Source organism: Corapipo altera, unplaced genomic scaffold, assembly GCF_003945725.1.
Source record: "Corapipo altera isolate COAL_440 unplaced genomic scaffold, ASM394572v1 138, whole genome shotgun sequence".
NCBI classification, from domain to species: domain Eukaryota; kingdom Metazoa; phylum Chordata; class Aves; order Passeriformes; family Pipridae; genus Corapipo; species Corapipo altera.
The window spans coordinates 303,839-324,710 of record NW_020885036.1 but is presented as its reverse complement, the minus strand read 5'-3'; the positions used below and the strand labels follow the sequence as shown (position 1 = coordinate 324,710).

The window sequence follows — 20,872 nt, the reverse complement described above, 5'->3', positions numbered from 1 at the left end:
CCCCAGCTTTCTGCTGTTATTCACTGTTATTCAGCCCCAGCTTTCTGAAGTCATTCACTCCGTGTGAGTTCAGACCAGGCAGACCCCAGGGATGGCAGGGATGGGTTGAACACCTACCAACTGGTGGATGCTGTCGATGGCTCGGTTGTACTTGTCACACAGTCTCTGCATGCTCTCAAAGCTGGGGGAAAAACAAACCCAGGGTCAGCTCAAACAGGCAGGTTTGGATCCCAAAATCTCCCGAGTTGGGAAGGACCCACGAGGATCACCCTGGGAGGGACCCACAGGCATCAGCAACTCCTGAGCCCAGACCCCTCTTTCACCCCCCTTTGTACATTATCAGTTCACTTTATCCTGCAAGCCTGGCAGAAGCCTGTTTGGTTGGATTAGATACTCAAATTTACTCATTTATTAGCCACAAATTAGGAATCACTCCACCACAATTCTCCTTCTGACTCTTTGCTGGCTCACACCAAGTGTAAGTCTCCCAAGTGTGTACTTGAGTAAACAAAGATTTTGGTATTCCCATGTTTGGTATGTCACGAATATTTCTGAAATGTAAAGCAAAAATACCCAAACCACATTAAAAGGTCACCAGCTGAATTGAAGGACATTGGTAAAATTGTAAGACTGCAAAATATACTCTTAGCAGTAACTAAAGGTACAGCTCTGAGCTTTTCTGTCATCTTGCTTATTTTAAGTGGGTGTTTAGGGTTTGTTTGTCTCAGAAGATGCACATATTTAAGACTTTGTTTCGTTTAAAAAAATCCCCAGTAGACCAGGAGTACATGACAAATAATATTAGTATCTTTATTATAAGTCATACTTTGAGTTCAGTCCATTTTCTGTTAATTAAAGTTCTGTATTCTCAGAGTCATCACTTCTTTTCCATGTTCTCAGCTGCACAGAAACTTAAGAGACCTGTTAATTTTTCCCCTTTTTTCACAATAATCAGTCCTGAGACAAGTAGATCCTTCTCTAAAATTAATTCTGGGTTTGAAAATGCAAACAGAGCCAGGGCACAACCTCAAATGTCCCCCAGCAGGAAAGCACAGGGATTGTTCCATGGGCTGGTTGGGATTACGGTCAGTCCAGGCAGATGCCTTAATGACAGAGGGCTGAGAGGATTAAATAAATTCATCTCTGGCCAGGGAAGAGAAGATATTCCAGGGAACATTATCCATTACATAATCAGACCCACAAAGCAGCAGCAAAAACAATCCAAGGGGTTCTGGGGTGACACAGTGAAACCAGGGCCATTCCCAAGGCCGGGAAGGGGAGGGGGGCCCAAGGGACAGCAAAAGGGACACCTGAGGCTCTTGTGATCTTTAGAGTCACTACACACCTCCCCTGGGAGATTCGGTCATTCCAGCCCAAGCTTCCAGCTGCCTGTGCTCCTTTCCGTGTTGGGACAAAGCAGGAGGATTTGGGCTGCACAGTGTGTGTGTTCCCATATCCCACTGCTCTCTCTCCACAGCCCTGGATTGCTCCACCTGCTAAGAGTCATTTTTCTGGCAATTTTTTTCAAAGGAATTAAAAAAAAAGACTGAAACCAAAATTCCAGGTTTATGACTTCCTGGAAAAGCTGCAGAAAGGTGAGTGGGATGTGACTTTGGGGAGCAGAGGGGTTTCCCTGTTATTCAGTTTTGCTGCTAATCTCACTGATGGTCCTCAGTTGAACATGCCCAGGGAGGATGCCAGGACTATAAAATTACAGCACTGCAGCCACTGGGAGTAATCCACAAATCCAAGTTAATGGGCTTGATGACAAGGGAGGCTCAACCCTGATTTCAGGAGGAAGAGAGGAACTAACAGGTCTTGCAACGAAACAACAAAATACTGGGAGAGGAGGAAGCAATAACTTCAGCAGATCACGACAAGCATCCAGTGTTCAGGAGGTTTGGGATGGATCTCAGGGAAAGGTTCTTCCCCCACAGGGTGCTGGGGCACTGCCCAGGCTCCCCAGGGCAGTGGGCACGGCCCCAAGGCTGCCAGAGCTCCAGGAGCGTTTGGACAACGCTGTGAGGGACAGGGTGGGATTGTTGGGGTGTCTGTGCAGGGCAGGGGTTGGACTGATGATCCTTGTGGGTCCCTTCCAGTTCAGGATATCCCAGGATTCTATGATTCTAACTAAAGCAAGGGAGTTTCATCTCTAAACCCCATTCTAACAGTTTACTCGTGCTGTGGACTTGGACAAATTCACTCTTTCCCACGATGGCAACCAAAGAGGTTTTTGCAAACCGCAGTTTGAACACATCCCTTTTCCCAACCTCAGCACGGCCAATTCCATGCACAGAACCTCAGATCCCTCCTCTCAGCTAAGGATCTGCCTGGACTGACTGTAATCCCAACCAGCCCATGGAACAATCCCTGTGCTTTCCTGTGGGGGACATTTTAAGGTTGTGTCCTGCACATCCTGGTCAGAATCTGCCTCTCCCAGCCCAGAGGCAAATGCCACATACTAAACACTGCTTTCAAGCTGCTTGTGGGATAGGAATTCCCATGGAACTACAGCGATCTCTGAATCCCTCCCTGCCCAGAACACTGGGATGATATTTTACCTTTTATTTTAGCTTCCCCCACCCCAGAGCCCAGAGGAGGGAGGAGAAGGTGAAGCTCCCACCTCCCCCTGACAGCCAGGCCACGTTCTGGGCAGGAATTGGGAGTTCCTCCACCAGCAGATCCCTCAGTGCCATTCAGATCCCCACACTGGCCGTGCTCCAGCGGCAGATACCGAGCATTGTTTGGGAGTGAGTAATTCCAACCTACACCACGGCTCCAGTCACTGCTCTGTGGAGTTTCCAATTATGTCCTTAATCCAACGAGCCTCTGCCAATGTTGCTGTTACACATTTCCTACCAAAATAACTCTGCAGAGCCTGTAGCCAGTTAGAAAGGAAACTTGGGTGTCTAAGAATAACCAGTGACACCAGTTCACTGCACACCGTGCTGGCCTGGCCTCCTGGGGGGGACACAAACAGCCCTCTCACCTCTTTGTATCGTAGTCAATTAAAACGTAGTTTTCCATGGCAAGCTTGAGATCTGGGATTTCTTCACAGACCCACCTGGAACAAGAGAAGAAATAATTAATAGAAGTATTGCCAGTCAAGTGTAATAATATTATCTCAGTTCTAGGCTGGCATTGGTGCACGTGGAGAGAGGATCCTGCACAGCCCTGGAAGCTCAGAACACTGTCAGGAGTAAGGTAGACATTCCAAAATACTCATGGAAAGCTGCAACAACTCACATTTGTACTGAATAAACAGTAAGATGCCTGTAGATACTGGCAGCTCTTGAAACAGCTTCAAAATAAGGTAATAAATGCGTACAAGGTGTCTAAAAATACTCAAAGCCATGGCTGATGCCAACCTAACAGAAAATGTGGTGCAGGAGTGCAGCATTCCCAAAGAATGCTGACGCTGTGTTGGACAAAGCTGGATGTGGAGAAGAGATTTCCCACAGCCCCTTAAAACATTGTCCCCAACCATTCCCTGCAGGGACATTCTCCTCTGGGCCGTGTCTGAGCTGCTCTCACACCTCACAGCACCCAACCCAAGCAGACTGTCAGAAGTTACTTTGATAAAAGGCCCCTCTGACAGGCTGGGTTAGCACAGCCCTGGATGTTGTGGCCACCAGAAATGGAGGGCACGTGCCCACTGGCAGTGCATCCAACAGTGGCATCTCACAGGAGAGAGCTTCACTTGGGGAATGCAGGAGGATTAATTCTTTTTAAAAACAACTTAAAAGCCACAGCAGCTTTGCACACACTTTCCTTCACAAATATCAAAATGGGAAGGCACTGTCCTCATCAAAAAACCTCCATTCATAGGATGAATCCCAGCAGGAATGACAATTCCTTATGCACTCTGCTCCATGCTTCACTAGTAAAATAATAAAAAATAACAACTAAAGATCCAGTAGTTCTGGTTCCTTCTGGCTGATTCTCAGTTGACAAATCACTACATAGGCAAGCAGAAACCAGAACCTGGACATCTGGGGCTGACTCTCTTCTAGTGTCTCTCTAAGAACATTTGGGCTCTACCTCTGCCAACTTTTTCTCTTAAATTACAGGACCTGCAGTCAGCAGCTTCATCCCTGTGTGTCACTTCCAGCTCAGGATATCCCACATTTCCATGGTCTCACTGCCTCCAGGAGATAAAGGCTGCTCTGCACTGTCACCCCCCTTTCACAACCACTCTGTGGGTACTTTGCACAAGGCAGGCAAAGGCAGCAGGAAAGTTTCTGACACTCTAATCTTGCCCAAAGCACAGTTGTGAAACAGGACTTTGGCCCCAAAACTGCTTCCTGGCACAGTTTTGCCCTTGCCTTCACCACTGCAGCCACCACCTTCAGCACCACGTCCCTCTGAATCCCCTCAGAAGGGTCTTCTCAACAACCCCACTGGCAAGTGATGCCACAAGACCCCAAGGTACAGGATTTTGTCCCCAGCAGTCCTGGCAGCAGCAGTGGCAGTTCTTGCGGCAAGGCTCTGGAGTTAGAAAAAAGAGTTTCTTGAAAGGAAAAATTCTCAGCTCCAGCCCCATTCCACGTTCTCTCCCCCCCCCAGGCCTTGAGAAATGCTCTGATTTCATGTGTGTGATGTCCTCCAGCACTGGCTCCCACACTGGGAGCACACAGGGCTCACCATCTCTTCCCAGGCCACACAGGGCCAAATTCTGAGCTCAGGTGGCTCTGCAGGTAAAACACTCAGAGTTCACCTGTACCTGCACCACTAAAGGACATCAAACCATTCCAACCTGCTGCAGACACAGCCCTGAGCCCAGGGAAGGATCCAAACCAGGAAACAAGAACAGCTGAAATGTGGATAACACTCCCCAGCCCTCAGGTGTTGGGGGAACTTCTGTTCCTGTTTAACAGAAGTTGTTCCACAGCAAGTCACCTCCCAACCCTGGGCAAGGACAGCAGGTCATGCTGGAACCACAGCCAGGGTTGGGAAATCCTCTGGCCTCTGCCTCTCAGAGCTGTCTGTCACCTTTATCCTCCCATTTTCCCCACTCCATCAGCAGGATTACAAGGAATGCTACAGGGACATCACTGCCAAACAACCCAGAGCAACAGGGGAAAGGGAGAGGGTGGGGGGAGGCCAGACCAAGACTCAGCACATCCAGCCAAGGCTGTTTTCTTAACTTAGTGTGTCCACAGCTCAAACACAAACTGCTTTAATAAGCACTAAAGCTGAACATCACCACTCAAGTTTAATTCTGTTCAGAACAGAACGGAATATGGGGAGATAAAACAAAATCTACTCACCAGGGAGCTTTGGATTGCAACAAATTCAGCTTAAAAAATAACTTTACATGGCAAGGGCTGCCCTGCTCTGTGTCCTGGCCCTGGACAGCCCTGCCCCGGGCTGCAGGGAAGCTCAGGAAGGATCCCAGCACCCAACACTCACCGAATGGTCTCAATAATTTCATGAGCAGCATCATGGTGTTTGTCCTGAAACAAAAAGAAAAGAGACATCAGGGGCTGTTTGTCAGGGGTTTACAAGAATCACAATATTTTAAAGAATAAGTGACACACAATATTTTTAGGAACACCAAGCATACTGGGTAAGGAGCCCTTGACTGCCATCAGGCCATTCAAATGAGCCCTCTAAGGAAAAAAATAAGCTTAAGGACATATATTTTTCGTGTTTCTATGGAGTAGCAAAAGACTGACAGGAAGGAACTGTCATTCCACTGATTTCTCTGTCATTCTCTGCCATCAGGAACTGTGGAGCTGGAATCCTTGGGGGATTATTGGGATGCAGCAGGTACTTGAGTGCAAGTTCCCACTGAACAGCTGATTCCATCCAGCATCTGGCACAGGCTCCCAGCTCCAGATGGGCAGGGAGAGTCTGGCCCAGGGAATGGCTTTCTAAAATCAGGCATCAAATAAACAGTGGGAGAGGATTCAGTGGAGGAAAAACACCCTCTCAGCACACACACACACACAAAGAGAGATGGAGATGGAGCCTTTTTCAGGACCTGAAAACCAAAGCACATTAAATCTTGTGTGAGACACAGGGGTTTTTGATTTAATTTGGGAGTTTACTCAGGAGCAACAGAATCACGAGTGGGTTTAGCAAATCATCCCAAATTCGTGCTAACAAAGCCCTTGGAGCTGCATTTGTATGCACCAGGCTACAAAAAAATTCTATTTTAGGGAAGCTGCTGGAGTTCCTACACACATTGTTGTATCCAGCCTTAGTTACCAGGGCCCATCTGCACCAAGCTGGGGTTATATTTAGATGTTTGTCTCTGGAAGTGGCTTTGACCTTTTAATTAGAGTCCTGTATCTAAGGACCTTCCAGAGTTACAAGTGTCAGGGCTCTCAAATCATCTGCCTTGTTTCCTGCTGCAGAAATGTCAGTTCTGTGCAGTTACCAGGGGGAAATTCTGCAGCCAAGGGCAGGGACAGGTAACAGAAAGCAGAGGACTGGAAAGGAATGGAAGAAGACAAGCACTGATGGACAGATGACAGAAAAGGGTTGGGTTCTCTCTATTTCAAGACATGATAGAAATCAAATAAAAGCTTTTTCCATCAGTATCTCAGCTTTCCCATTTCCACGAGGAAACAGATTCCCCCTTGTGTAACCAGTTCATACCCTTGGGATCAGCCAGCCTTGCAGAAGTTCTCATCCCAAGAAACTTGTACACAGCCCTTCAGATACCTGGTTAAAAATCCAGGGACAGAGGGAGGGACAGGCAGCCTTTCCTGAGGCCTGTCCCCCTTCCAGTCCTTGAGGGGGGTTATAAAAAGGAGGGAGAGGGACTTTGTACACAGGGAGGTAGCGACAGGACACAGGGAATGGCTTCCCACTGCCAGAGGGCACACTGGGAAAAATCCTTCCCTTTGAGGTGGGGAGGGGCTGGGATGGAATTCCCAGAGAAGCTGTGGCTGCCCCATCCCTGCAAGTGTTCAAGGTTGGATCAAAGGAGTAACCTGGGCTAGTGGGAGGTGTCCCTGCCCATGGCAGGGGTGAGACTGGATGGGCTTTAAGGTCCCTTCCACCCAAACCATTCCGGGATTCTTTGCCCTCTCAGCCCTGTGCCTGTGTTTCCTCCAGTCCATGGCACGGGCTGGCACAGCCCAAACCAATAAACAGTCACCCAGGAATGTCAGATAAGGAAATCCTTCGATGAATCCTGCCTCTCAGTGCACACAGAAGGAGAGTGTGTTCTGTGTTCTTTTCCATGTGCACTGAAGGGAGAGCACGAGAGGGGAGAAAACTTCTCTTGCTTCCCATTCCTTATCTGCCCAGTGTCAGAATAACCCAGGGCAGCAGCTCAGCCCCAAACAGCCCCTGCAAACACTCCCATCTCACCACGTGCAGAATGATCCCAGCAGAGCCCCCTGGGCTGCCTCAGCTCCCCCAGAAACTGTTCCTGCACAGTCACCCTCGGCCTTATCAGCACAAGCACATCCCATCAGAGCAGAGAATTCAGGCTTATTCTGCCATGACCATTTCCTCTGAGGAAGTTCTATCCCTCACTGATGCCTTGGAAACTTGCAGTGGGAGCAGAGCACAGGAGAAACCCCTTGTCCTACAGGTCTTCATGAAAGCATCCTAATTAATTAACAGGTTCTTTTGCCTTGGCTTAAAAATAAAAAAATCAATTTTAATAATAATAATAATCACAACTCACATCTACAACTACAGATCAGCCAATTTAAGCAGCTTCACAAACACAACCTCATGTGGAATCTCCAGCCAGAAAGAGCCTTTGAGCTTAGCTGGTGTCATTATTTGGAATAATGGAATCAAATCCAGCTCCACATCTACTGTCGTTAAGCCTCTCATGTTGAAACACTTCCCAAGTTTACTGTGCTCTATAACCAACATTCCTTGGCCAAGCAGACAAGCTCCCAAGGTCTCGTGCAAGTCTTGCAAACAACGTTCTGCTACGTCTCTTCAAAGCAGAGCTGGCCATGAAAAATGGAGGAGGGAAAGGGGAAAACAGATCTGAAGGGAACACAGAGCAGTTTCCCTCTCCTCAGAGAAAATTCCAGCCCAATTTCAACATGGTCGTAAGATTTAATAAGAAGAGACATTTAACAGCACCAGCCATCACATCTGTGCTCAGGCAACTGTTTGGGGCACTGACGGAGAGTCTGAAGGAACCAAAAGCCAAAGTGGAATAGAAATGTCCTCAAATCTCTGACCCTGCTCCAGCCTCTGCCACCCACCCTCCAAACCCCCCCAATCCCTGACCCTGCTCCAGCCTCTGCCATGACCCTCCAAACCCCCCCAATCCCTGACCCTGCTCCAGCCTTTCCCATCCACCTTCCCAACCACTTCAAATCGATCCCTGTATGGGCCATTCCCTGAAGAGTTGGACTCAGTGGTCCTTGTGGGTCCCTTCCAACTCAGAATATTCTGGGATTAAATTCCCTGGGGCTGTAAAGGGTCCGCGTTACACCTGCTCTCCAAACTCCATTGGGTGTCTGGCACAGACCAATGTGTCTTCTTGGGAGGCTGATGGAGAGACTGGAGCAGGGACAGGGATTTAGGCTGGGAGGATGGCTGGTGATTCCCAAGGGCTCTGCTGCAGTGCCAGCAGCCCAACCAGCCTGGAACCCTGAGCCAACCCTGCACCCTGCCAGGTGGCCCAAAGCTCCTTGAATTCAGCCCCACTTTGCAGTCTGGATTTTTGGGTGGGTGTGGGTGTTCTGTGTCATTGTTCCTGCAGTGCCCAGGACCCATCCCAGCAGTGCAGCCCCACTGCAGTGCCCACAGGCTGTACCAGTGTCCTGCTGGCCCTGGCAGGACTCAGAGCACCCTCCACCCTGCACTTGCAGTGCTGTTGGCAGCAAAACCTCTCGGGGAAGAGCCTCCCAGCACAGCCCAGCCCATCCCTCATGGAATCCCACGTGCAGAAGCCCTTTGGCCGAGGCTCAAGAAGCCTCAGTGTTCTGTTCTCAGTCACGAGAGATGCCACGGTGCTCTCTGTCAGGAAGAGCAGCTCCATTCACCCTCCCGGAGCTCCAGGCTGCTCCCCCTCCCTCCCGCAGCTCCCTACGTGCTGCTCCCTGGCCTGGCTGTACTTCCCAATGTTCCTGAATTTATGTTGCCTGGGACGCCCTTGGAATCCTCAGAGCCACATAAATGGGAGCTTTTCATGAGACAAGCCCTTATCTCCCCGAGGTGGAAAGTGTTTAAAGAGTTGCAGTCTGGGGTAATTACTGGCACTGCCCAAAGCTGTTCACAAGTTTAAAACAAACCAGACCCAAACACGCTGAGCTGTTGCAGCCAATTCCTCTCCAGCTGAACTTCTTGCAGAGTTCTGACTTTCCAACATAAAGGCTCAGTTTCATATTAAAACGTGAGTTCCTGGGGAAAGTTCAGTAATTTTTGCCAGTTTTCATTGGGAAAAAAAAATAACAGAAAGGAAGCACTTTTGAGAAAGTCACTTAAAGGAGAAACCAGCTTTCTATGGAAAGCAGTGGAACACAGTTCCAGCCAGTTCCCAATCTTACACCAGCTTTCTCCATCCACATGTTCCTACAACTCCAGTCCCAGGAGTCTGGAGCCAGGAACACACACAGCTGTTCCTGCAGGCACACAGTGCCAGGAGCCCCCCAGCACACACAGCTCCTGCCCCACAGAGTCCTCCCACACACACCCGTCACCCCTCAGCCACCAGGATCCATTTTCAGGGTTTTGATCTTTCCCTTCACCTCCTCATAAAAAAGAAACCTTTTGCATCTTGCAGCTACAAGAGGCCCCAATCTGGGATTTAAAGGCCAAATAAGGCAGTGCCCAAAAGCTCTTCCCAAATATGTACGTTCATGCAGCCACCACCACTTTCTACAACCATACTCTTTGTCTGCTAATCCCAATTAAAACATCATCAACATAAGCATAAGAAAACTAAAGCAGTCCCAATAATACATATTATAGAGAGAGATCAGCCTGCATGACATGACCAGTACCAGACCCAGCTCAGCTCTCTCTGCATAACAAATTCCTAATAAAACCAGCTAAATCTGACATTGTGCTGCAGAACAAGAGCAAAGTAAATTGAAAATTAGAGTTTGCTACGTTTCTGCCACAAGGTGGAAGTTGTAATTTGTAATTCCCCCAGTGTGGATGGTTTGGTTACATCAGTTTTTCGAGTTAACACTCCCTAAAGTATCTAAATGGCAAGATTTTGATATAATTCTGTGTTCCAGTACCACATCCTAGACTCCTGGGTGTATTTCTACAGAACTAGTTATCTCACAGTGCAACAATCCAGAGTCTAAAGCCAATTTCTAACCTAAAGCAACAGTTTTTAACTGGTTCTGTGTTTCTTCCTCAAACACAAAGAACGTGTTCAATTAAATTGGGCAGCAGACGTTGCCTGGAGCAAGAAACACCCCCCTGGTGCCCTTCCAAATTTACATCTTTTTATATTTAGGTTCTTCTTGTGAGACTGTGCTTATCCTTGGGATGAGACTAAGTTGGGGCCTGAGGGTGAACACTATTTTTCTAGATTTCATTTCCCCAGGGATGGAGCTCGGAACAACCCGGGACAGTGGAAGGTGTTTCTGTCCATGGCAGGGGGTGGGATTGGATGGGCTTTAAGGTCCCTCCCAACCCAAACCATCCTGGGATCCCTGTGAGATCTGATCACCTGCACAGGAAAGGCAGCAAAAAGGCAGCCCAAAAAAAAAAAACCCAAACCTGAGGGGGAAACAATAGTTTGGAAATCTGGATGAGCTCTTGAAAAACCGAAGGAAAAAAGGAAATACAGCTCAGGTCCCTTCAGCCTTTTGCTCTCACAGCACCACGCACAGACCTTTAAACCCCTTTATCTCCTCTCCAGAGACAGAATATGCATTTCTGAGCCCAGCTTTGGCTGCCCAGACTAAACTGTCCCACAGCAGGAGCAACTCCTACCCTTGCACAGCCAGTTCAGTGTCTGACTCACCAGATCACACCCGCACCCCCAAGAGCAGGCCAGGTGACCAAAGCAGCTCTTCAGAAAGGTGCAAAGAGCCGTGCTCATCCGCGACAAGTGTCCCTTTGTCCAGGGTGTGATGTGAGAAGCAAAGGTGAAACAACGCAGATACAAACAAATCACCCGTTGATGAGCTGCTTTACCACCATCCCGATATCCCAGAACTCCAGCCGTGGCACAGCTCCTCCCCAGCCCTGAACACTGTCCCCAGTCATGGATTAACAGAAGTCATTTGGATTTGCCAAATTCTGATCTCCAAACGATCCATTTAACTCAGAAAACAAAAGAGGTCAGTCCCACCGTTCCCTTAATCAAGAAAGTACAAGACCATCCACAAGAATACATATATATTGGGATGTATACAAAGAGACCTCCTGCAGAAAACAGCTTGTGTCCATACTTCTCCTCCCAGCCTCAGAGAAGAAAAGACAAGGAAGGGCTTTAAAATGTAGTCTTGGTAGCTCATCTCTTCCACAGCAAGAGGCAGAAAAGGCTGATGGAGTTCCAGTAGTCTGTAAGTTTATCACCACACAAAATTAAATGGAAAACATGGAGGGCATTATGGCCTCTTTAATAAGGACATTTAAAGAAAAGAAAATGTTGGTCCAAGATCTAAAATACACTAAAAATCACCAAGATAAAGGAAAAAGGTAAAGAGGATGCAGACTGCTCTGGATAATCACTTAGCGTGGCTGCACCAGGGACCTGCAGCTCCCTGAGCCCCAGTAACAGAGGTTTGCCTGTGCACACAGCAATTCCAACTGTTGCTACGGACACTGCTCACACCCGGCAGGGAATGGTTCCCAAGGTACCTGCAGGAGGGACTGCATAAATACATTACCAGGCAATGAGGCTGCAGGAGTGGCCAAGGCAGCAGCCACGCAGGACAGGCACGGCAGGACCCGCTGGCTCCGTCTGCACGAGCCAGACAGGAGGAGGAGTTCCAGCATGCAGGAACACAGGCTGGTTACCAATATAATGGTGAGGAGTTCCAGCATGCAGGAACACAGGCTGGTTACCAATATAATGGTGAGGAGTTCCAGCATGCAGGAACACAGGCTGGTTACCAATATAATGGTTCTATGAAAATGCACAGGGGAATGCAACTATTGTGGTACAACAGGACCCTCACTGGTACGTGCTGTTGCCCTCTCAGTGCAGTTTGAGGTGATGCCACTGTTCCCACAGCAGGGCAGCTGGAGGGGGCTGTGGTGATCCCATGTGCACATGAACAGAAACACAGCTCTTGCTAGTCCTGGGACAGAGGGAACTGCTGGGCTTTCACTCCGGGGAACGAGGAAGGCACTTCACAGTTTAACCCCACACAGCCACCTGCTCTGCCACCACTTCCCCAAAACCCCCTCTTGCTTTGGGCCAGCAGCGCCTGTGCTCACACACAAAGGCAGGGGAGGCCTAAGCTAAGACTAAACTAAACCTCTGTGGTATTTTGGTTCCCAGTTCAGCCCACCAGTGCACAGACCCACCGTTCTGAGGGTGAGGGCAGCTCACACAGCCACGGCAGGAGTCATTTGTACCTGCACATGTCCCAGCCACAAACCGTCACCTCCCCAGGAACCCCAAAAGAGAAATAACCCCCCTGCAGCAGTGACTGGGGAGCACAAACCATCTCTGGTCTGACATCTCTACCCACTCTGACAGAACAAATCTTCCTGGGAAACCTAGGGAAGGGGTACTACTGGCAGAAACCATCACCCAGTCCCAAAACCACTGGTGCTGAGGGCAGCCACCATCTCTCTCTCCACCCCACAGTCCCCCCACACCCTGGGTGGGTGCCAGGATGAACCTCGTGGAATCTCTTCAGCCACCTAATCCCACACCCTGCAAGGAGAACCGGCAGCCAAAGGAAAGCTCCTGCAGACAACACCACCTTAAATAACCACCTCACATTCTGAAAGACAACTCAGCCTTGCACAGCTCAGAAATCCCACTCCTCCTTAACACACAAAAATATTCTACATATACATATCAGAAATCAGCAATAAAAATTTGTACTCTTTCTGAACCCACCAGGCTCCTAAAGAAAGGTGTTTTGTGAGGGACAAAAGTGAACTATGAATGGATATGGTTTTTCCTCCATAAGCTCCAAATTGTGGAGCAGAGTAGGGACCCAGTACAGGTTCTGAACAGACAATAAAAAATCCCAACCACTTTTTACAAGCTTCTATTTTAAATCCTTGTAAGTGTGATATCACAAACACAGCAATGACCACTTGTTGTAGTAAGCAGGGATGGAAACCAAAGCAGGATCCACACAGACTCCAAACCCAGATCCAGAGGCCACCTTGAGACACCCTCTGATCTCCCAGGTCTTGCTGCCAACAGATATGGAAACCAGAGGGAATCACCTGAATCCCAGTGGAAATCCAGCTTCCCAGGAAGCTTCATTCATCCAAGAATGAAAGAGCAGTCTCCAAAGCTCAGTTTTTAGAGTTTCAGAAGTGTACACTGTCAAACAATAATAATATTGCTGAGCCCTAAGACGTAAATGACATTAATGCCAAAACCTCAGGAAACTGCCCTTCACACTCACAGAAAATATCACAAAAATAGTATTAAAATCCATTCATTTTCTACTAAGGAACTTGTTGAGAACTTTCTGTGGTGTTTGGTTTGCTAAAGTTTCCAATGCTTCATTAATCTGCCTTCAGTAGCTCCTGAGATTTTTCATCCAACACTGAAAAGTCCTTTCAGTGCAAATTTTTAGAAGACTCTCGTTCACTCGTGAAATGAAACAAACCAAAACACTCTGAACAGGAACTTTGTCGTTATTCACAGATCTGGACCTATCTATGAAACCATCATTTCCTGCTGCAAAATATACTCACCCTCTTCCTATGCTCTAAAAATAGTCCCTACTCAGCTTGATATCTATAGCAGCATGTGTATTCTGTATATTCAGCTTTGTTTCTTGTTCCTCCTCAGTTAGTTTTGCCTTTAATAATCATCATGAAAATAAATATATTATGTTCACAATATGAACTTTTCCTCCTTCTGTGGATCTTTGTGTTAGGAAGGAGAAAATAAATTAAGCAAAAATATGTTGAGATGCTTTATGATTATCAATCTGTGATAAAGACACTGTAAGGGACAAAAAAACCCCTCACCCCTGATCCTTGTGCTGATCATTACAGTGCAAAGCTTTAATCAGACAGTTAAAGGTTAACTCAGAGCAGGAAGGGAAAAAAAAAAATAAAGTCAGTGTGAAAGGAGGAAAAGAAAGAAGGAAGAGAACCAAACAGACATATGGATGTCTGGGGAGAAGGGTGATTAAATTCCCCATAAATCTCACATAGCAAGAGGTAAGATATTTTGCCTAAATTCCCAGGAGGGTCACAATTCAGTGCCATATCTGAGACTTGAAAGCATAATCATCTCCATAGATAACCAGGCTGCCAGGAAGGACAAGAGCTGGGGCTGCTCGTGGTGGTACCAACTTCCCTTGGCACCCTGAAAGCTTCCAGTGCTGTGTCCCACTGGAACTGATGGGTGAGTCTGTGGGTGGATAAAATGGAATTATCTGAGCTGGAACTTTGGCCAGGACAGGCACATTAATCCTCACTCATCTGCTGATGGAAAAAAAAAAAAACCACACGGGAAAAACAAGCGATCTTGGACAGCTACTCTGTCTTCCAACAGTCACCTTTCAGATAAATAAGTTACAAGAAAAATAAAGACTAGTGTGGTCTTGAGATGCACGACAAGAGAACAGCTTCCACTTTTCAGACATAAATACTGGGGGGAAAAGTGCCTGTTAAGTGAACTCATGATTTATCTTGTATCCAACGGGTCAGAGCTCGGAACAAAAGCCAGTCTGAGAACTGAACAAGCACCGATTGTCACCCGGGGCAAGTTATACTTCAAAGGGTAAAGCCCCGAAGGAAACTGCTCTTCTGTGCTCCCCACGTGCTGCACAATTAACCACCGTGCTGCACAATTAAACACCACAGGGCTCGCCTGCCTCCCCCCCCAGGAGCACATTTGGGGTCCCTGTGGCTCTGGGGAGAGCACAACGGGCAGAGAAAATGATGCAACTGTGCCAACTCTGTCATTTGTTTGTGTAGATTTGCCGGGTAGAAGAGAAACCCGAGTGCTTTTGGAATTCCTGAGTCATTATCGCCCAGTTTTGCCCCACTCCAGGTGTTTTTACAACCGGGGAGGGCAGAGGGGTGTTGAGAAATCAGAAGTTTGATGATGCTTTCAGACCTTTCCCTGACTAGAGAAGTTTCTCTAAGTGATTAGTCATCCCCACAAACATTTCCCAACGAGCTGCATCACCAGCATCTCCCAGCTCGGAGAAATCCCCTCAGCTCAGCCACCGCAGCCGAATTGCTGGGCGATTACTCAGGGGGTGAGGAGGCTTTGCCTGGCAAAGGCAGAGCAACTGTTTCCCCCGCTGCCACCCCCTCCCCGGCACGGCCCTGGGCAGGCAGTGACTCACATTTCAGAGCAGGGCGGGGGGGCCACGCTCTGCAAACACTGCAACATTTTTTTCCAGCGCAGATATTTCCAGCGATCCGGTTCCCAGAGCCGCCCCACACGCGGGTCCCACGGGCACCGCGTTCCCAACTGCCGGCGGTGACTCAGGGGGGCTTCACCGCGACCCCCCCGCACATCCCACCCGCTCCCTCCGGCACAAACCGATCCCGGGGGAAAAAAAAGAGGCACGTGCAAAACGTGAGGCTGTTTTCCATCACCTCGGAGCGGAGGATGGAATGAGGATGGGATGGATGAGTGCAGGGGAAACAGCAAGGGGTAGGGGGCGTCGGACCACCCTCAGCAGCTCCAACCCCGAGGGAACGATTCAGCTCCAATTAGGACCTTCCCAAATTGATCTACAACACCGTGCCACGGCTCTCAACCTGCCCAGCCGCCTGGGAAAGCGAAGTTACTCATCAGGGAAACTTCCCAGGAAAGGTGAGTGACACATACACACACAAAAAAAGGATGAAACTCCCAAACAAGGTCTGTTATTCATCTCTCCTGTTGATCTTTCATTTCAAAGGTGATGCTCCCCGCTGGGCTGTGATTTTCATTATCAGGGCCTGCCCTTGAGCTTTCCCTGCACAGCACATTCCTCTGGTGACAGAATGCTATCAGCTGGATCAGGACAGTGGAGACAGGGAAAAAAACCCACCACAGACACACTCTGCACCCCCCAATCTGCACAAAGTGCAGCAGTACCACGTTTGTACCCCATCACTGCCAGGAGCAGCCACGCACACCTCCCCACGTGCAGGGTGATGCTCTGACAACACTCAATTAGAAAATGAGAATTTTCTTGCCCTCACAGCCGAGTGGAAAGTCAGCAGCAACAAGGAGGAACACAGACAAAACGATGAATTATTCAAGCCAGACTTCTCGTCCAAGTTGCTAATTTGGAGGTTTAGGCTTGAGCAGCTCAGGGTAGAGGCACCTGACTCTGGTAAGATGTGCACAGTGGCACGAGCAGGACTGTCCCCTCCTGGCACAGAGGAAGGGAACAAAGATTAAAAAAAGGGTAGAAGATTAAAAAAATGGTATTAACATATGGTATATATGGCAGAAGATAAATAAGTTCTTCCCTGTGAGGGTGGGGAGGCCCTGGCACAGGTTGCCCAGAGCAGCTGTGGCTGCCCCATCCTTGGGAGTGTCCAAGGCCAGGTTGGATCAAAGGAGCAACCTGGGCTAGTGGAAGGTGTCCCTGCCCTTGGCAGGGGGTGGAGTGAGATGAGCTTTAAGGTCCCTCCCAAACCAAACCATTCTATAAGTCTGTATCCAGAGCAAGACCCTCCTGGGATCCCCAGGGGCTTCCCCCCCAGCAGCCTGGGCTGCAGGAGGAGTTGCCAGGGGCTGTCACTGCACAAATCCTCGGCCCTCTTGAGTCAAACAGGGAGGGGGGAACACGACACAGAGACCTGACACACACAGAGGCTTCCAGTCACCTTTTGGGGGACTGCCATTCACTGGGGAACAGAGCACAGCACGGGCAGATGCCTCAGTCTGAAACTTGAAAGGACTTGCTCACTATTGGCCGTGACAGGCACTGAGTCACTCCCAGCCAGTGAAGGACACGGTGTCTCAGCCACTCCAAGCCACCACCTGGCTGTGCCTCCTGTCCCCTGTGTCATCACTGACTGTGTCACCCCTGACTGTGATCACTGAAAGCCTTAAGAAGAGGAGATAAAAGAGCCCCGTTGTCCTCTCTCTGACAGCCAGCAAACAGGCTTTTCCACATTCACCAACTTGAGTGTTGCAATAGGGTGCAGTCCAGCAAACATCGATTTTGGGGACAATTATCAGCTTGAGCAGCTCTCAACCTCCAGTTGCTCAGTTCTGTGTACATACAGTCCCTCACTCGTGCCACAGATGTATCAGCAGAACTGGGCAACACCAAGTTGTAGAGCTGATCTAGAGGGAAAAAAAAAAAAACCACACACACAAAAAACCAAAATCCCCCACAGCACCCCACAGGCCTTTTTCTCTCCCCCACATGCAGCAGGCTGGGACTCTAAGCAGGAACTTGTCAAGAGGAGTTCAAAGTCCAACCTGAGACACCTCACAGATCAGGAAGAGCTTATCATGGTACGAAAAAATCCCCATGTTTAAACCTAATCCAGATTCAGCTTTAACTATAGTAAAAGTCCGAGACAAGAGTATGAACCATTTTAAGGAAAATTCTGTGGAAAAAACCTAAATATCTTAAGTCTTAGAACCAAACAGGACTTCACCTGTTGTCTCCATCAGATGTAAGTAATGAGTGCGAAGTCGTGCACAGTGATATTTGAGGTACCACTACAAACACCACCCCCACGGGCAGCAGCTTGTTTAAACCACTTGGACCCATTAACTCTCAACTAAATGCTTTCTTTATCCGGGCCTGTATCTCGCCCAGCACCAAAATGAAAACGTTCATCCCATATCAGTGGTCTCTGACAAGCCGAGCCCGGCAGAAGGCAGGGCAGGTACGTGGGACCGGAGGAGTTAAGCGGGGCACAAAGGAGTACACTCACTCCGGCTCTGATTAAGCGGGGCAGTCACCAACACAGAGGTCAACATCAGAAAATATTTCGTGAGTCATGAGGAGAGCTTACTCACCGTGCACCATTCAACTTACTCATCGCAGTGTGGCACGGCCAGCACGGCTCGGCCTCCCCGGGGCACCGCGGCCTTTCCTCGGGCCGGCGGAAGGCGGGGGAAGAGCCGCACTTTCGGTTTTGTGTGGAAGCCAGTGGGAGGCTGGAGCTGCTCCGCCACCGCTCTCTCCTCCCACGGCCCTAATTACACTCGCAGGGAAATACATGTTTCACATCAGCCTCCCCGGCCCTTTTAGCGTCCCAACAAGCCCGGCGGCCGGGCTGTTATGCGGGCTCAGCAGTCTGAGGAGACCCCATTTTTCTTATTAGACGAGAAATGAGGAGCAGCCCGGCAATAGAGAGCCACGGTATTAATGCAGGCACCCATTAATAGAGGAGATCAGCCTTTTGCGCGGCAGCACCGACGCCGCTAATTTAAGATGTAGTAAGAGCATAAAAATAGCCAAGTTACTCAGGGCAGGGTTACATCACCCCACGGAACCCGTCACGCAGCAGGTTTACAATACACAGCCTCGGATGTTGGGAAAGATGATTCCCTGCCAGTCCTGCTGCTCTCACCAAAAATAACCCTCCAGGACCCTGAGCTTCCCCTCCAGCTCCCTCTGGAAAACGCACCTCACTTCCAACAGGAAACAGCAAGAACGCTGCTAAATAAAACCACCTGAAGCATGTTTCCCCCCCACTCAGGTATCCCACCTTGCTCGCTCAGAACCACACAGCAGCACGAGTGGTGAAACTAAGAAATGTTGTGCTTACGTCAAAGAGAGCCGAGCTCTCAAACCAAACCGCCTCGGTGCTGCCGGGGAAGCACGTCTGCAGTTCAGCAGAGCACAATGTCAGCAGGCCACGGGCAGAGGGATTTGCTCCCAAAGCTCCAGGGTTCACCCGGAGCACGCGTGTCCCCGCACGCAGCCCGACCCCAGAGCTGCAGGGAGGGACATCGGTGGGCTCCAGATGAACCAGGCACTCGTGAATGACTGTGGAAAAGCTGGCAGTGGGAAGGGGACACTTTAAGGGCAGGAGGTTTGAGGTGTTTCCCGGCACATGGGGATCACCCCCCCTGCATTTCTGGTTAAGGGGAAGAAATTAATTCCCCAGAATTTCTTTTTCTCCTGGGAAAGAAATTCTGTGTGCTCTGCCATCTTCAGAACCAGCTGCTCAAGTTCGCCTGAATTAACCAAATCCTCATTTCCCATGCTGCAAAACACACGTTTCACCCTTAAAATAAAGGGCGAGGGGGGTGTGGGGTCGGTTTTTCGGTTTTTAAGCCTGTAGGGATCTTTGTGAAAAGACAGAAAACCATCCCTCCCTCTCAGATTAACCCCTATCCTATGTAATCTTTAACCTCTGCCTCGCACAACCTGCCGAGGGAACAGGAGTTAATATTTGGCGACGGGCAGAAAAACCCGAACCGGTCATCGCTGTACTTTCAGTTTCTGACAATTTGAGCAGAGCGCGCGCCCGCCAACACGGCTGACAGGGAAACAGGAAAACTGCCTCCGCCAGCGCCGCCGGGCTCCGGCCCCGCACACACGGCAACAGCCGGCACGGAGCCTGTCCGGGAGGGCAGGGATACGGCGGCAGCTCCGCAGGGCTCATCGAGCCCGCAGCCATCTCCCCTGACACGAGCCAGATATTTCTAATCGTTCGCACACAAGCGCCTCGCGATTGCCAAGAGAGCAACAACACCAGCAATATCAGCTGCCCCAGCCCGTGTGTCCCGGCGTGTTCTCACGTACCGCAGCAAAGCCTGGAACACAGGGATAATCAACAGTGCTCGGGCCAGGGGAAAATACGCGGGGGGATTTTTCCTTTACGAACTGTTCGCTAAGGTGCAACAAGCGGGGCGAAAAACCGCTCGGGGGTTGATAGGGAGCCTACACGCATCCAAAAATACCCTCCGGAGCCTTTCGGCTCCCGTGGGATTGTCACTAACTCGAACGTGGACATTGTTATCAAGGTCACACATCGCTCGCCCGGGCTCGGCGCAAAGTCGGGCAAGTTAGGGAAAAACGCGGCTGGATAAGTAAGCGAGGACAAGTGACATTTTATTTGGGAGCACGAGGGCTGCGGCTGGCTCGGAATGGAGCTGGGCATAAATAAAAAGGGGAGCTCCAAGGGCACGGCCGGAGGGGGGACTGGCAGCAGCCCGTGACACCCAGCGCTGGCTCCCGACCCACGAGCAGCGCTCGCCGCCGCTCATTCCCAGCCTGCGGCTGCTCCCGGGGGTCCCCGCGACCACCCGGGAACACCCATCATTCCAGCGCCGCTGCCCGGCCGGAATCCCCGCATTCCCAGCCCGGCTCCGAGCAGCCCCCGGTTATTACCCGGCCACACGAGCCCAGCTCAAGGGAAAACACGAAAACTTTTCATTAACCAGTCCTCCTCCTCCCCGCCCTTCGGTTTTAGTCAACCAATTATAAAATGAAATCGGGGATTTGACTTCCAGGGCGAGCGGCGGCGGCACCCGGGGCCGGGGCTCTGGAAGAGGCGGGGGGGGGACGACCCCGGGGGATCATCCCGGCCGAGGGAAGGGGGGGATCATCCCGATGGATCCCGGGAAGGGCCCGAGGGACGGGGGAGCGACCGGCGAGAGCCGCGGCCGGGGCAGGGCCGGGGGGCGCTGACAGGGCAGGTGCGGGGCCCGGGCCATACTCACGTAGACGGGCAGCGGCCACGGGTACACGGCGGGCTCGGCTCCCACGGGCGACTTCAGCCGCAGCTCCAGCCTCTCGCCCATGTCGGCAGCCGGAGGACGAGGCGGCGGCGGCCCCGCACCATGCTAAGAGGGGCCGGCCGGGGCGGGGTGCGGCGGCCGGGCCGGGCCGGGGGG

The 20,872-nt window shown here is 50.2% G+C and overlaps 1 protein-coding gene across 5 annotated transcripts in view; it reads right to left on the bottom strand.

The window, feature by feature from the left end:
- The window catches only part of DOT1L (DOT1 like histone lysine methyltransferase), a 75,698-nt gene extending 54,839 nt beyond the window's left edge, over nt 1-20,859 (bottom strand). For 2 of the 5 annotated variants that reach the window (XM_027668325.1, XM_027668326.1), the window contains exons 1-4: nt 20,699-20,858; nt 5,413-5,456; nt 2,990-3,064; nt 118-181 (exon numbers count right to left, since the gene is read on the bottom strand). In XM_027668325.1, the coding sequence (XP_027524126.1) occupies nt 118-181; nt 2,990-3,064; nt 5,413-5,456; nt 20,699-20,779 (264 nt within the window). In that variant the 5' untranslated portion in view covers nt 20,780-20,858. Of the gene's footprint in view, nt 1-117; nt 182-2,989; nt 3,065-5,412; nt 5,457-20,698 lie in introns of all 5 variants that reach the window. The other 3 variants (XM_027668329.1, XM_027668328.1, XM_027668327.1) reach the window with 2 other exon arrangements.
- Between the last annotated feature and the right edge of the window lie 13 nt (nt 20,860-20,872).